This window comes from Cavia porcellus, unplaced genomic scaffold (genome assembly GCF_034190915.1).
Source record: "Cavia porcellus strain 051 isolate PalLab524CR breed Dunkin Hartley unplaced genomic scaffold, mCavPor4.1 scaffold_24, whole genome shotgun sequence".
In the NCBI taxonomy this organism is placed as follows: domain Eukaryota; kingdom Metazoa; phylum Chordata; class Mammalia; order Rodentia; family Caviidae; genus Cavia; species Cavia porcellus.
Window position 1 is genome coordinate 50,465,570 of NW_026947507.1, and position 14,535 is coordinate 50,480,104.

A 14,535-nucleotide genomic window follows, 5' to 3' on the forward strand; every position below is an offset into this window, starting at 1 on the left:
AGGAGTTGGACAAACTCTGGAGGCCTCTCCTGTCAGTCATTCCATTCACGGTGGCACTAAAATACTCCGTGTTACCAGACAGCATCACACATATACGCTCACAGGATGAGATACAATTGCTGAGTGAAAGACCCATATATGTAAATATATATGCACACATACAGACACATCTAGGACGTATATGCCCCATGGTATGCCTTTTTTATTATAATGGAGTGGGTATTCAAGTGCACTCATTGGAAACAGATGTGAACAGATGCAGAGGTGGACCACTTGTGGAAAGCACCTGTTCTGTAACCAGACAGAAAGCCCGGAACTGGCCAGTGTAACCAAAGTGTCTCTCTCTCTCTCTGTCTCTCTGTCTCTCTGTCTCTCTGTCTCTCTGTCTCTCTCTCTCTCTCTCTTTCTCTTTCTCTTTCTCTCTCTTTTTTTTTTGAGACAGGGTCTCACTATACAGTTCAGGCTGGCCTTGAGCTCACTTTGTAGCCCATGTTGACCTTGAATTCATAATGATTCTCGTGCCTCAGCCCCCTGAGTGCTGGCATTACAGGTGTCCACCACTGCACCTGGCACCAAAGTATTTTTCTTTTGATGAGACCTTGTCAAATAATAATGCATTTATTATTCCTCTGACACATATTTGAGTGAGCACATATTTGAGTACAAGATGACTCCAGTTTATACACTGCATCCCAAAGGACTCTGGTCACATGGTTATATTTCAAGGAGCAGTAATGGGCTTATTCTGTGACCCGGGGGCTCGAGACAGTGTCCTTGGGTTTAGGAAAGGCTGTCCAGGAGCACAGTCCTCATTATATCATGGGGGGAGCTGCAGTTGTGTACAGCTGGGCTGTGACAGAGAAGGGTGCAAGGTTGCAAGGGAAGCATTGTAGAAGGGGTCCCATTAACAATACATTGACAAGTCATCCTGCAGTTAGAAATGAAGTGAGATTGCAGATGCGTGGCTGTCTACTATCGTGTGTCCTTTGGTGGGAAGATCTCTGCCACCTGACATTCACCAGAGTTTCACATGATCCTGTCTTTTACGACTCACCCAACTCACCTTACCCCTGAGTCACCCCATGCTTGCTGATTGTAAACTTAAAGAAAATACAGTTGCACAGTATTCTGCACTGTCCAAATCACAGAGTTAGGCTGTGTGTCAGGAAAGACCAGCGAATCTTCCCTGGCATGGTTCATATGCTGGTCCACACGCGCTGATACCACGAATGCGTTAACCATTACTGTGTTTTCCACACCCAAGAGTGTCAAGTTAAAATTGAGTCCTGGAGGTCGTGATGAAGAGGCAAACCCACAGCCTTGGTAGGGCAACCCTAGACTTCCGTGTTGGTGGAGTCTGTGAATGGTGGTTCCATAAAACGGGCCATGTTTCACTGTCCAATGACTGAGATAACCTTTCCTTGTGTTTGCCTCTCTCCACTCCAGATCCACATCCAGAAGACTGAAGGGTGTGACCACATGACCTGCTCGCAGTGTAACACTAATTTCTGTTATCGGTGTGGGGAGAGATACCGCCAGCTCCGGTTCTTCGGAGACCACACATCAAACCTCAGCATATTTGGATGCAAATATCGCTACCTCCCAGAGAGACCTCATCTACGGAGATTAGTGCGAGGGTCCGTCTGTGGTGCGTGTCTGACCTGCTTGTGGGAATCCTCCCTCAGAGCGAATGAAGCGGTGGTTTTAGAACTGGAGAGCTGAGCGCTTGCTGTGTGCTGGGGATTCTCATAGGGCTTTGACTCAAACAGGTTTATCTCTCTCTGTCTCTCTCTCTGTCCCTCTCTGTTTCTGTCTGTCTCTCTGTCTCTGTCTCCCTCTCTCTCCCTCTCTTTCTTTCTGATCCAACTTGAATCCTTAACCAGGTGCTGAGATGTGCTCCTGTCATCGCAGCCACTGGGAACCTAAGGCAGGAGGATTGCTTGAGCTGCAGTTTGAGACTGGCCTGAGCAGGATACTAAGATCCCTATCTCAAAAGCAAAGTGAAAACAAAAATATTTCTAAAAATTGAAAATTTGAAGTCATTAGATTTTTACATTTCCAATTGCTTGATCAGAGGAACAGAGTCTCACTGATTTTTGTATGGGCAGCATCTGGGGGCATGGCTCACATACAGCAGTAATACCTGCAGTACTATACAGTATGGAACATGGTCCCCAAAACCAAACAGAAAGAAGCAGCCACCACACATGTTTCCGAGTCCTGCAGTAGAGTTGCTCTGTGTCTGTGGAGTTTCTAATGTATGAATCATGAATAGTCAACAGCTAAGGGGGTAAGCACCAAAAGCTCCCAGCACACGCATACCGTGTTCAGTTACCAGGTGCGAATGCCTTGTACATTGCCTTTTTACCCTCATCAGAAACACAACCTGATACAAGAGTCCTCACACAGAGGGAGACAGATGGGAGCAAACATGAGTGGATACCTAGCTCTCCGCTTGGTGAGCTGACCAGGTTTCCTACCTGCTACCTCAAATGTGTTAGTCCCTTTGTAATCCTTCAACAATCTGAGAACTAAAAGAGAGAGATCTAAGAGAAAAACCCCCAACACAGTTGTTCTGGGTGGAATGCACTGAGCTGATCCCTTAGGAATATCCTTCAGTGATGACAAATCAGTGCTGTGTGAGGTGCGTGACGCATCACCCACCTTTGGGGGTTGTTCCTGAGGTGAGGATCCGTGAACTTACATGTGGGCACCTGCGTTCCGTATATTTCTTAGAGACCTCACTTGTAATCCAGCTTACTAAATTGCATTTGCCGTGGAATTTAAAAAGCTTGCTGTGATTGTTTGGTAGATTCCTTTGGAGGCTGTTCATTTTTTTTTCTTTTGTTTTCCAGCTGGAAAATTATTCATTGCACCTCTAATCCTGGTTTTGGGATTAGCACTGGGGGCCATAGCAGTTGTAATCGGTAAGAAACACGTCAAGTGTCTGAGATTGGGGTCCACTGGGGCTGTCTACAGTGTGTGTGTAACTGGAGTCATGGGAGTCTTTTACCAAGGGATCATGGTGTCTGTCCCAGGCCTGCTTTACACAGTCTGTGACTCACAAGTTCAGAGGAGCACTCTCCTGGAGGGTATGTTTGACTCCTTTCAGCCTAGGGATACTTTATGTAAAAGCATTATTGTATTAGCCTGCTTTTAATACCAAGTCAGTGCAGCTAATACTTTAGTGAAAAACTCAAGTGAACTAGACTTGAATTTTTCAATTCTGCATTTGAGCTGGACCATCAAAGAGGCTGTGTCACATGGCTGAGTGTGTGAGTCTGTGTAGGGTCTGTGTCTTGTACGAAAAGGGAGCCTGGCCAGCTCCCTACATAGGCCCAGACAGCCGGCATACACTTGAAGGTGGACCAGTAGAAATCTTACCAATAATTTGCAGAGCTTTATACATACAAGCATATTAAAATATGTGTTTTAAAGCAGTAGTTCTCAGATTTTAGCATGCCTCAGAAAAACCACAGGGCTGGTTAAAACACACCACTGCTCCCCACCCACCTTTCTTGACTCAGTGTGGTGTGGGCCTGGGAATCTGCATTTCTAGAAAGTTTTCAGGCCAGCCTGCTGTAGTCCCGAGGTTCAAGGCCCGCACTTGGACAGCGATCACTTTGGCAATTGTGTTATATAGCAGGAAGGACTTGTTTGGCTGAAATGAGTCTTGCATGTAAACTGTAGCCACTGATACCTGCCCAAGTCAGATAGAATTATAAGGTACCTGATGGTGGCTCTGGTGGGTGAGTCAGGACTTTTCAGAGTCGATGTTATTATCTACATTTCCCACATGAGGACACAAAGTGGACATCGTAGCCATGAAAACTGGGACTGCAGACCCGCAGCTCCGCGGTCTTTGCTCCTCAGTAAAATGATCCTCTGCATGTGACTCTGGATCTGGGGCTGAAGCCGCGGTGTGGTAGTTTGGTAGGAAGCATTATTCCATCTTTAAACCGGTATTGCTGCGTGTGTTACACAGGAAAGGGAGCTACAGCAGAGGAAGTTTTACCAGATAAATGCATATCGTAGGTATTTTCCCTCTCCCCTACGCAGTGCTAAGTAATGATTACTTTACAAGTGTTTGCAGATAAACTAATGTGGAAATTTTCAAATATGTGTACCTGAATGCCTCTGTGGCTAACTTCCTGTGTTTCTGTTTCACCCCTAGGTTTATTTGTATTTCCAATCTATTGCCTTTGTAAAACACAGAGAAAGCGGTCACGGACAGGCATGGACTAGAGGGGTGCAGATTTATCGCCCGATGTCAGCCTGGCCGGCGGGACAGCCTGCATCTGCGAGTCACCCCAAAGCCACCCTGGGAGGACCCTTCTGCCACCCGCCGTTCCCCAGGGTCCTCTGTCCACCACGCCGCTAGCTACGGTGCACTCCCAACGTGGTATCCTGCCCTTTCCCTAGGCAAATTGCTGCTTTTTAAAAAACGGTCACTTTCATAAACTCTTAGTACCTGTGTCATAACTCAGACCTTCGTGGTTCTTGGAAGAAAACATTTTAATTAAGAACTGGTTTTCCTCAGCATTGTTCCGAGGGCCTGGGGGACCGCTGAACCCCGAACCCTCCGGTCTGTCCAGCAGACTTGGTGTGCCTGTCCTGTCTGTCCCAACCGGGCGAGGTCACTTTTCAGGATACACGAGTTGGCTGAAAGCACCTGTTGCTGTGTGTAGCCCAGGCAGTGGGTTCCTTCATGCTAGAGATGCTGCCATTGCTGAAAACTTCCATGCCCAGAAGGGAACTCATGAAACTTAAGTTAACGAGAAAGAATCGTGAGTCACTACAGTGTGTCTGCGTCAGGCTTGGAGTGCGTGTGTGTGTAAGTCTGTATTAAATGAAGCTCAGTAACCTCCTGCTCCCCTATTTCCATGCCTCTACGCTGTTTTCACACTTTCATGGGCCGGTTTAGAGATGATGCTTCTGTAGTGGGCCTAGTTTGGGAATGTAGTGAATTAAAGTCAGTGGTGTAGACCACAGGCTGTTTCCATGGTGGTGACCCTTCCATTGTAAACTGAAAAAACAGGTAGGATGCTCTTAGAAAATTCTCCAGTCCCAAATACTCCGTCTTCTCAGATTTCTTATATTTTAGTATAAATGCTGTCCTCTATGAATCATATTTCACAGGAGATTACTTAATCCAGAGAACAAGTTGGCTGTAGCTCTGTTCCACTGGTTTTTTAATTACTAACTTGTAATCACAGGGAACTCTGCTTTAGGTCAAGATTTTAAATTATTTCATACTTCACCTTTTTCTCTTCTCTGTTTTTTTATCTGTTCCTGAGTTTCACGAAAATAAATACTACTCTCAAAGGATTTTTATTACGTTTGCTACTCAGATGCATAATAATCTGGGGAATCTTTTTAATGGGGGGTAATTTAAAAACAAAATTTTCTTTGTTCACAGAGTCACTTAAGATATAAAGTATTTTTAGAGAAGGAAACAAAAACAAAGTATTTTCAGGATATTTTCTAAGGTGTGACGTCTTTGGAACAGAAAGACAATTGATGAAACTTACATTCGTTCATTCTCATCACCAAAGTCCCACTACTTATGTTTGGAGAAGACCCCGAAAATTCCCACTGACTCCTGAGACTCCAGTTAACCATCTGCATAAAAGCATGTCAGCAGCCTCACCTGACCCGAGATAGATGATACAGTAACACACACATTGCTTTGAATAGCTTTTTCTTTCTTGGGCTCCAGAGTGTGAAAATAGTTTTTCACTTTTGTTTGCGGTTCAAGCCCCGGTTCAAGGCAGTTAAGGTCACTCCTAGCTCACAAGCCAGCATGCTTGCTTTCTTTGGCGTCACGCCGAGTAGCACCACAGTCTCTGGGCTGGTGGTCCATTGCAGGTGGAGAAGGGCTGGACATCTGTGTCTCTGGAGAGCATTTTTCCCAAGAGAAACAGGAGAGGGGAGGAGGGATTCGCATTCCCAAGTTCATCGTTCTGTTCATCCGCCTACCCGTTCGGCAGCTGTTTGCTGAGTGCCTGCTGTAGGTGGGTCCCATACTATTCAACCAAAAGAATGAATCTCTAGCCCAAATACATAGTTCTGTCATAAAAGAGCTTCATCTTTTGAAATTCATCTTTTCTGGTTTTAGGCATAGTTTGGCAGCATATGAATAAGTGGAACTCCCACTCTAGCGGTCTGTGTGTCTGTAGCATAAAAATATCTACACCAAGTCTTTATATGCCAAGTAGCTGAAGGTGTGCTCTGGTCCCAGATCGTCTGTTTTCCTAGGTTGTTCTGTCTGTTCGTCTTTGGCCTACTCAGGGATTTTTATTCCTTTCTCTGGATAACTTATCTTTTAGACCTATTTTTATATGATTTGAAAACTTTCCAAGTGTGCCAGTTTCAAAGCGCTGTGTGCCCTAGCCAGAGTTGTTTCCTCAGTGTGTGAGAGGTAGCGTCCTGTATTGCATGGAATTTTCATTTTTCTATGGCATATATTTTTAAAATAAATACATGCATTTTTCTCTTTAAAGCTTGATAGCTATTAGGCTTTTCTCTGCTGGTAACTTAAAGTAGTTCTTTGTGAATTTTTTTACTGAGTTTCTAGATCTTTAAAAGAGAAATGAAAAAGAATTATTTATATGTCAGTGCCAACTTTGAAGTTAAAACAATAGTAGTGACTTTATTAGGATTAATTCTGAAAACTACTTTAGAAACAGATGTCTGCACAGTAAATAAATATCTTTCTATCCAAGGCTTGTCAGTTTTATATGTTTTTATTATAAATTTAATATATGTTCCCTTAAAAATCAAAACTGCATATAGAATTATGAAGTAACATATTCCTGTTTACCCCAACCTTTGTTTTAGAGGGGCAGCCACTGTTAATGGTTTGGTATGTGCTCTTTAATCACTTTCTAAAAATTTACAAGTGTATGTGTGTGTGTTGTGTGTGCATTGTGTTTATTACAGATTTATACAGATGGAATAATAATACTTTTACTTTGCTCTGAGTCTTTTTCATTTTATTATATATTGATAGATGCCTTTCCATAAGAGTTTTATCTAGAGTTACCTCATTCTTTTATAAATTACCACATAGTCCACTGGAGGACTATACTTTAATCAACTTAATCTCCGGTTAAGTAGACACACCAAGATTGTTTTCACATCTCTCTTACACGATACAGTGAACATCCTTTCTCTGTATATTTTTCACCTTGTGTGAGCACATCCATAAGTTTTTAAATTTGGCTTTTATCTGATATTTTTAACTAAAAATTAATACACTTTCAAGAAATGAAAGCATAAAAATAAATGCATTTGACAGTGAAAGGAAGGCTTTTGGAATAAAAGCAAGATTGTACAAGGAGTGCATAAGTTCTGAAGAAAAGCTTCTTTGGAAGGATAACTTCCTGTCTGCTCAATTCGCCAAGGAAGTACCTTGCCAAAACATAAATAAGAAAAGTACTCATTTTGCCGAAAAACTAGTATGTCTCACAGATAAAGTGAGAAGGAAGAATTGATGTTTGGATTGCCAGTTCTTAAAATGTTGAGGGAATGAAATGAATGCTCGAGCCAAATTAATGATTCTCGTCACATCTTTCAAAGCACTGTCCAACTGCACGCATGTTACACCACCCAGGACCTTGCAAGTGCCGTGGTGAAAAGCAGGGAAGAGTCGGTTCACAGCTGCAGGGCCCACAGTAGAAGAGGCTCTATGCATGAATTAGGGAACCATCTGAAGCATCCATGCTTCAGTGAGCACCCCACTCTTCCTCCCCGAGGAATTCCCCACTGTGGAGTTGGGAAAGGAGCGCAGACAGCGAGACCCCAGTCAGGCCACAGTGCCAACCTTTGCTTGCACTTTGACACCGTAGGGGCCGGCCTTAGTGGTTCCTCTCCCAGTGTCCCTTGCTCTGTGGCTTCAGTCCTAGTGCCCTGATGGGTGATGCATTCTGCCCATAAAATGCCTGTGAGCTGCTGCAGCTGCCATACCCTGTCCTGGGGCTTCCCAATTCCATTCTTCTCCACCCCTCTGCTCTTCTAGCTGCTCCTTTCCCCAGAATGGCCCGGAGCGGGCCCTGGAACTGGTCAGAGGTGACCGCGCATGCCAGGACATCCCAGACTCTCTGCCCTTAAACAGACGCAGTTGTCCTTGACATCTTTGTGCTGCCTGAAGGATTCATAAAGATGCTCGTGGTCTGAAGAAGATCCATTGCTGTGCTTTCTTAAGTCTGAAAGCCAGAACATTGGTACCAAAAGCCGCTTATGAGCAAGCAGACACATCCGTTAGTGTGAGCAATCACATCAGGTAATTTGCTTATCCTCCCGTGTCAGAGGCTGAAGTCCATCCCTTGCTATTGAAAGTCATTGTCCCACTGGCCGGCTCTGTATTTTTATGTTACTGTTTATTATCAACAGCCTTAAAAGTCTACAGTGCACTGTAGAATATTCATGCCATTTAAGCAACTAATGCATACATTTCAGTAGAGTGGAGTAAAAGCATTGTGAAATATTTGTTCATTGCTTCAAATGTGTGGAGAATCAGCAGCTAAAACTTTGAAACAAGTAAAACAGTTTTAAAAATGCAGTACTTTGTAAAATGATAGTAATCCTGGAAACTGGTTATTATCAGTTTGTTGGGAGCTCAGATTTAATGACTAATACTTAAAAATGTTATCTAATAACTTAGTTGGAATATTTATTTAAAAACTGTTAATGTCTATTGAAGTTTTTAATTGCATTTACATGGTTCACAAATTTTATGAAAAGAAATTTCCCTGTCCAGAAACATGGAAAATCAAGACAGCTCAGGCACATTTTATATTTGTCAACTCATAATTTAAAATGGTATTTTCCTTCCTAATAAGAAAACAGATTCCAAAATCACATTCTAATAAGTATATCTACAATTACTACTTTGCTGAAACCTGAAATAATTTTGTATAACCATAAAAGTATGATCTGAGCAAAATCAAACTTTAGGCAGTGTCTCAGATGGGAAGGCTGCAATGGCATAAACCTTTCAGAGAAGAATGCAGAGGAGATCTGATCTTGTGGCTCTGAATTTGAGGACAGACCTGAGCATTGGGCGGAACTTGTGCTGTCCCTCTCTGCTGGGTGGCCAGCGTTGTGGCTTTTTCCATGTCCAGTAAACAGATTCGGGAGTGTGAGACTATTGTCACTGCCATTGTCATTGGAGGGTTTGCAGAGGCCATGACGTGTCATGCACCCTGTAGATTCCTGCACAGAAGCCCAGTGTTACAAGCATGCTGTTAACCTATGTTAGAAACTGTGTTCTTTTGGCTGAAGATGTGACTGAGAATAAAAGAATTTGAGCTTAAAATGCAGTAAATTCTTAAAATACACAGATCACTGCCACTGCCTTTCTTTGTCACTTCCTTTGGCCTTCTGAGACTTCATTCACTGTATTTGACTGTGCGTCACTTAAATTACCCAGGCTTACTAACATAGGTAACATCGTTAGTTTTTCAATTCTGTGCCACGTTTTGTCACTCTGATCCATCGTGAATGTCAGACAGCTTTTTTCCTGGTCTTTGCAGTGACCCACCTATACCTCAGCATCAAGAACGTGTTTTCAAAATCTCAGATTCCTGATCTGCTTTTCATCTCTGCAGTTCCCTTCCCGTCTTGCCCAAGTGAGAAAGAAGTTTTCTCACCACTGCCTCCTTCCCCTCTGATGAAATCCTGCATTGAACAGAATCCGTAACTGAACTCTGGTAGTGAGTGCAGTTTGTCTTTGTTTGGTCTGTAAATCGGCACACATCGGGAATGTGTGAAGCACTTTTCCTTCTTTTTGGTAGGAGTTAAAGGACTCTGTTTAGCCCTCTGCCACTAAGTAGGTGAAACCAGGGGTCTGGTGGTACTGTGGGGCCAGGCCCCTGTTGCCGTGAGATCAGTATTTGCATATTGGTTGGGCAGGAAGCAAATGTAGACCCCTCCCCAATCCAACCTGATGCCGAGGTGTTGGCCCTCATCCTACAGAGGTGGTGGTTTTGTTGTTGCTGTCTTAGCAACAACAAATTCCGGGATGAATCTATATAATGTAATTTATATAATTCTGTTTAGCAACAACAAATTCTGGGATGAATCTGTATAATGTAGCCTTTGTATATAGTCATAGTCTTTGAATATCATTGGACTTTTTGGAAGGGGGATCTTGGGAATTGAACTCATGGCCTCATGCTTGCCAGTCAGGTGCTGTGCCACTGAGCTATATCCCTGGCCCATCTTTAGACTTCTTGATAATCAAAAATAAACCACGTTGAATGGAACTGGTTCTCACCCTTCAGAACTGCCTTTGTCATTTGTGAAAGTTCAGCTTTTTTACTGATGGGTTTTAGATTTAAGCCATGCTCAAGATGGGTTTAGTGTGGGACTAGTGCATATTACAGAAAAGAGAAGAGATTCCTATGTGGGTGTTAAAAAGCCCTAGAAATTGTCAAAGTAATCCCGTCAGGTGGTTCTTACGATACTGGTCATCTGTTCCCTGGACATTTGTGACATGTTTATCCCAGGCCCAGCTAGGGAAAGTTCTCAGTGATCTAATCAAATCACTAAAAATAACAGTTTTTGTTTAACGCATTACTTCCTCTAAATCCAATATATTGTTACTATTTTAAGGAAATAGTAACAGAATATTTTATATACATATCTAAATTTTTCAGTCTTTTAAAAGCATGCTTTGTTTCTTTATGAATAAATTCTGCATAAATTATGGGTTTTTTATTGGCTGACTGCACATCTTTTGCTGAAGCCCTCAGAACTGTGGCAGCCCTCTGACAGCTTACTTTTACTATCTGACCATATTGTGTAACTGTTTTCATCTTAAATTCTGTAGATTGTGTTAAGGAAAGTAGACTATCCTGATAGTTCATATGAAATCCATTTCCCTTGACAAGGACAATTGGTTACAGATTTTTAATCTGAAAATAATTGACAGTGTTACAGCTGATGAAAGTAACCATTAATATATGAAGTAGGAGATCCTATGCAGTCACAGAAATAACTGGGGAAGAAACACAAAAGCAGCAGCGAGCATTACAGTCCTGTGAAGTTACACTACCTTACTACATACTTCGGAGCCATAAAAGTTGTTTCTGTTTTAAACAAAATTGATTAGACAGTTTCGTGGAACCCATATATCTGTGGCAAAACTCCAAGGCGATTATTCACGTGTTCCTTTTCAAAAAAATGTAAGATGCTAAAACAGCGGTTTCTTTAGTCTGTTGTTATGTATTCAGAAATGTGACTTCCATGGACTAATGGTCCTCTCCTATTTAAATGGCATGTGTTTCACTGGAAAGAAATCTAAGTTTAAGGGGAGGAACGGTCACTAGTGGTTTACACAAAATTACCTGTAAAATTTGTAGTCATTTTCCAAACTGTATTTATATTTTCATATTTAAAATGAGCCTGATTGAAGAGATTTTTTTAAGTTTTATGTTTAACTCTTTCTCCATTTCAGTAATAATACTGTTCACTTTGATATTTAGAAAACTGCTTGGGGAATTATTCTGAATGTATTTTAGAAAAGAAGCTGGTGGACATAAGGCTTACAGTGTTAATTTGTAGAAATCTCTGAAAAGAAATTAGAAGGAAAAACAAATTTATCTGAGATAAAAACGTTAGGAAATGAGTTGCCAGCCCTAATTTCATCATCAGCTTAGCCAGCTTCTTACTTCCCAGTGATCGTTTCATGCGGTTGGCTCTATCAGTTCTGCCTGCTGTATCATCTCCCTTACCACTCTGGTACTTCTACAGTTAACTTATGAAAAGAAAGGAAGAAACTAATGAATGAAAGCCAGGGTAGCTGGGCTTACTTCCACTTTCCAATCGCACGAGCACACCTTCTGTACGGTGCTTTGTGTGATGAGTATAAAACATTTCTATCTGTTATTAGTGCCTTATTTTTTTCACTTGACTTTATTTCTTATCCAAAAAGCCATATATATTTTTGTGAATGTTCTTTGTCCCTTCTATTTAAAAAGTGGTGATGAGACAGTGTCTCCACCTGGCCGTGTGGAGACTATTTGTTACCCCATCTACTGCATGGTCTCCGGAACGGCAGCTTAGCCAGTGTATGTCCCCTAGATTCCTTGTTCATTTCTAAGCTACAGTATGAAAGTGGAGCATAAATACCGGAAATTGAAAACATTGCATTTGAGATGTATTTTAAAACCATGAAAAAGAAGGTTGAGTGTAAAACAGGAATTGGCGTGTTCTATCAATAGATCCAAGTCAGATAAAATTGCGTTTCAGAAAGCACTGAAAAGTAAAAGTGATGCTGCCGGAATTTGACTAGTTCTCCACAACTCGTCTTTGGAAACCCGTTATGAGTAATAAATTTCCCTGCACCGCACTGTTTGCAGATACACGTTTAACTCCTTTGCGGAGCGCTCTATCAGCGCGGAGCCATTTCCTGTCATTTCTCTCTTCTGGCTTCGTGCCTTTGGTTTTGCTTTATATGGAACACTGATTTTGTTCTACTCTTTATGTACCATAGTATGTAATTCAGCTTTTCCTGATGAATGTATGATGGATGATTAAAATAAACTATGTGCTTAGAAAAGACAGAAACACGAATTGTATATGCAAATATATGTAAATATTTGACGCAGAAAAAAAAAAAAGAATATTCCTGCCAACAGACGGGTCCTGCTGGACAGGACTTTGAAATTAACAGTTTTTTTTGTTTTGTTTTGTTTTGTTTTGTTTTTTTGTTTTTTTAACCAGCAAAGTTTAAAAAGCTATTACCTCAAGAATTTCCAGTGGTGTGTGTGTCATCGTAGTTTAATAAGTACCATCTTGTTGCTGGTGGTGTAAATAAGCCAAGTGTCCCATCACACGCCTATTAAAGACAAGATTTGCAAAGTGTGGACACCTCGTGGTATTGTAGGCTCTAATTCTGGATTTTGGGTAGCATACCTATGGCCTTGCGTTGTGGCTGGGCTTTTTAAAAATAAAAGTGTTTTTGATTAGTCATTTTGGAAGGGGAGGGCAGTCTTAATTATGAGATCAGATCTTGTGGGTGAACATAACGACTCAGCTTGGGTGAAAAACCGTAACGGGAATCAAACTGTTGTAACTGTCACTGTGTGTGCTGTCTAAGGTTCCTGTGGAGTGCTGTTTTCTGCGTGATGTGTGTGATAGATACATCATGCAGGTTCTTCTAGCCGTGCCTAATAAAAGGTTTTCAAAGATAAGACTCCTGTGTTCTGTCCACAGAGGTAGAGCGCGAAGTCATTTCTACGCTGTGTGTTAGGAGAGGAGATTTCGGAGTGAATCAGAAGCTGTGGGTGTGGAGGATGTGTTGCTATGGCATGTTTGGGGAAGGCAGCACAAAATGAGAGTTCACTCCACATTTTCTGCAGTGGACAGAGAAGTGTTAAGAAAGAAGCCAACAGTATGGAAATAAGAGATTGGCATAGGGTGGTGATCACTGTGCTCAGAGGCAGCGGGACTGCAGAAGGAACAGTTGAAACCACGAAGTTAGATAGATACACCTACTCTAAGCTAGCGGTTCTTTTCCTTGGTCTAACCCCAGAGAAAAAGGGGTGTCTGTCGACCAAAGGCATATATAAGAATTTCCATCAACGGTGAAATGGATAAGTATACATAAAGGCTGAATCATGCAATGCAATGTTACAGTGCAGTAAGAACAGAAAAAGTTACTGAGCAATCCAAGCAAAACTGGCTGAAAGCCAGAGGTATTATGTTGCACACATGAAGCCAGGCACCATGCAGTGGAGGATGACATTTACCTGATCAGAAACAGAAGCAATTGATGATAGAAGTCAGAACAGTGGTTACTTTTGGGGTGGGAGTTACTGAGAAGGAGGAAACTTCCTGGAATAAAAACACCCTGTGACTTCACGAGGGTGTGTATATAAGTAAATGTGCTATCCACTTAAAATCTGAACACTTTAAACAAATGCATATATTTTACACGTCTGTTGAAATTTTATGGAGAAAAATGATTTGGTAAAATTTAGAAGATAAAAACCACCTGTAATCCCAGATAGAGATAAAAATGTGACTTTATAATTAAATGTAAAATTGAGCCTTTTTTCCTTTTATTAGTGTATTGTATTTCTTGGATTATTAAAATACTTTGAATCACGGTACTTGACTCTTCAGATGTCATGTATTTCAGCTGTTTGCAGTTGCTGTGGGAAGACCACAGCACACATTCCTGAATACAAATTGTAGGGTAAATTCTTAGTAGTGGAATTTCAGAGGCCGAGAACAACTGAAGGCACACACACTGTCTCATGCATGCAGATGGCACCGTTTTAAAGTCGATGTCAATTTGTATTCCTATCACCAGTTGGCAAGAGTGTTCATTCTACTTGATCATAACCAAAATTTTTCTTTTAAAAAATAATTGCCCATAGGACAGGTGAAACACGTGTGACCTGAGCTTTTCTAATCATGGCGCACTGGCTCTCTGCACTGCCTGTACTAAGTTTCTGTTTTGTATTCCCTTGCATCCATTTGCACTTAGCTTTTTTTCATTGTAATGAACAGTGATAGCTATCT

At 41.7% G+C, this 14,535-nt stretch overlaps 1 protein-coding gene across 2 annotated transcripts in view; it reads left to right on the forward strand.

The window, feature by feature from the left end:
* Rnf217 (ring finger protein 217) overlaps positions 1 to 13,199 on the forward strand; it is a 100,414-nt gene extending 87,215 nt beyond the window's left edge. For both annotated transcript variants that reach the window (XM_063235041.1, XM_063235040.1), the window contains 3 exons: positions 1,447 to 1,648; positions 2,856 to 2,927; positions 4,175 to 13,199. In XM_063235041.1, coding sequence (XP_063091111.1) covers positions 1,447 to 1,648; positions 2,856 to 2,927; positions 4,175 to 4,245 — 345 coding nt within the window. In that variant the 3' untranslated portion in view covers positions 4,246 to 13,199. The remainder of the gene's footprint in view (positions 1 to 1,446; positions 1,649 to 2,855; positions 2,928 to 4,174) is intronic.
* The last annotated feature ends 1,336 nt before the right edge of the window (positions 13,200 to 14,535 follow it).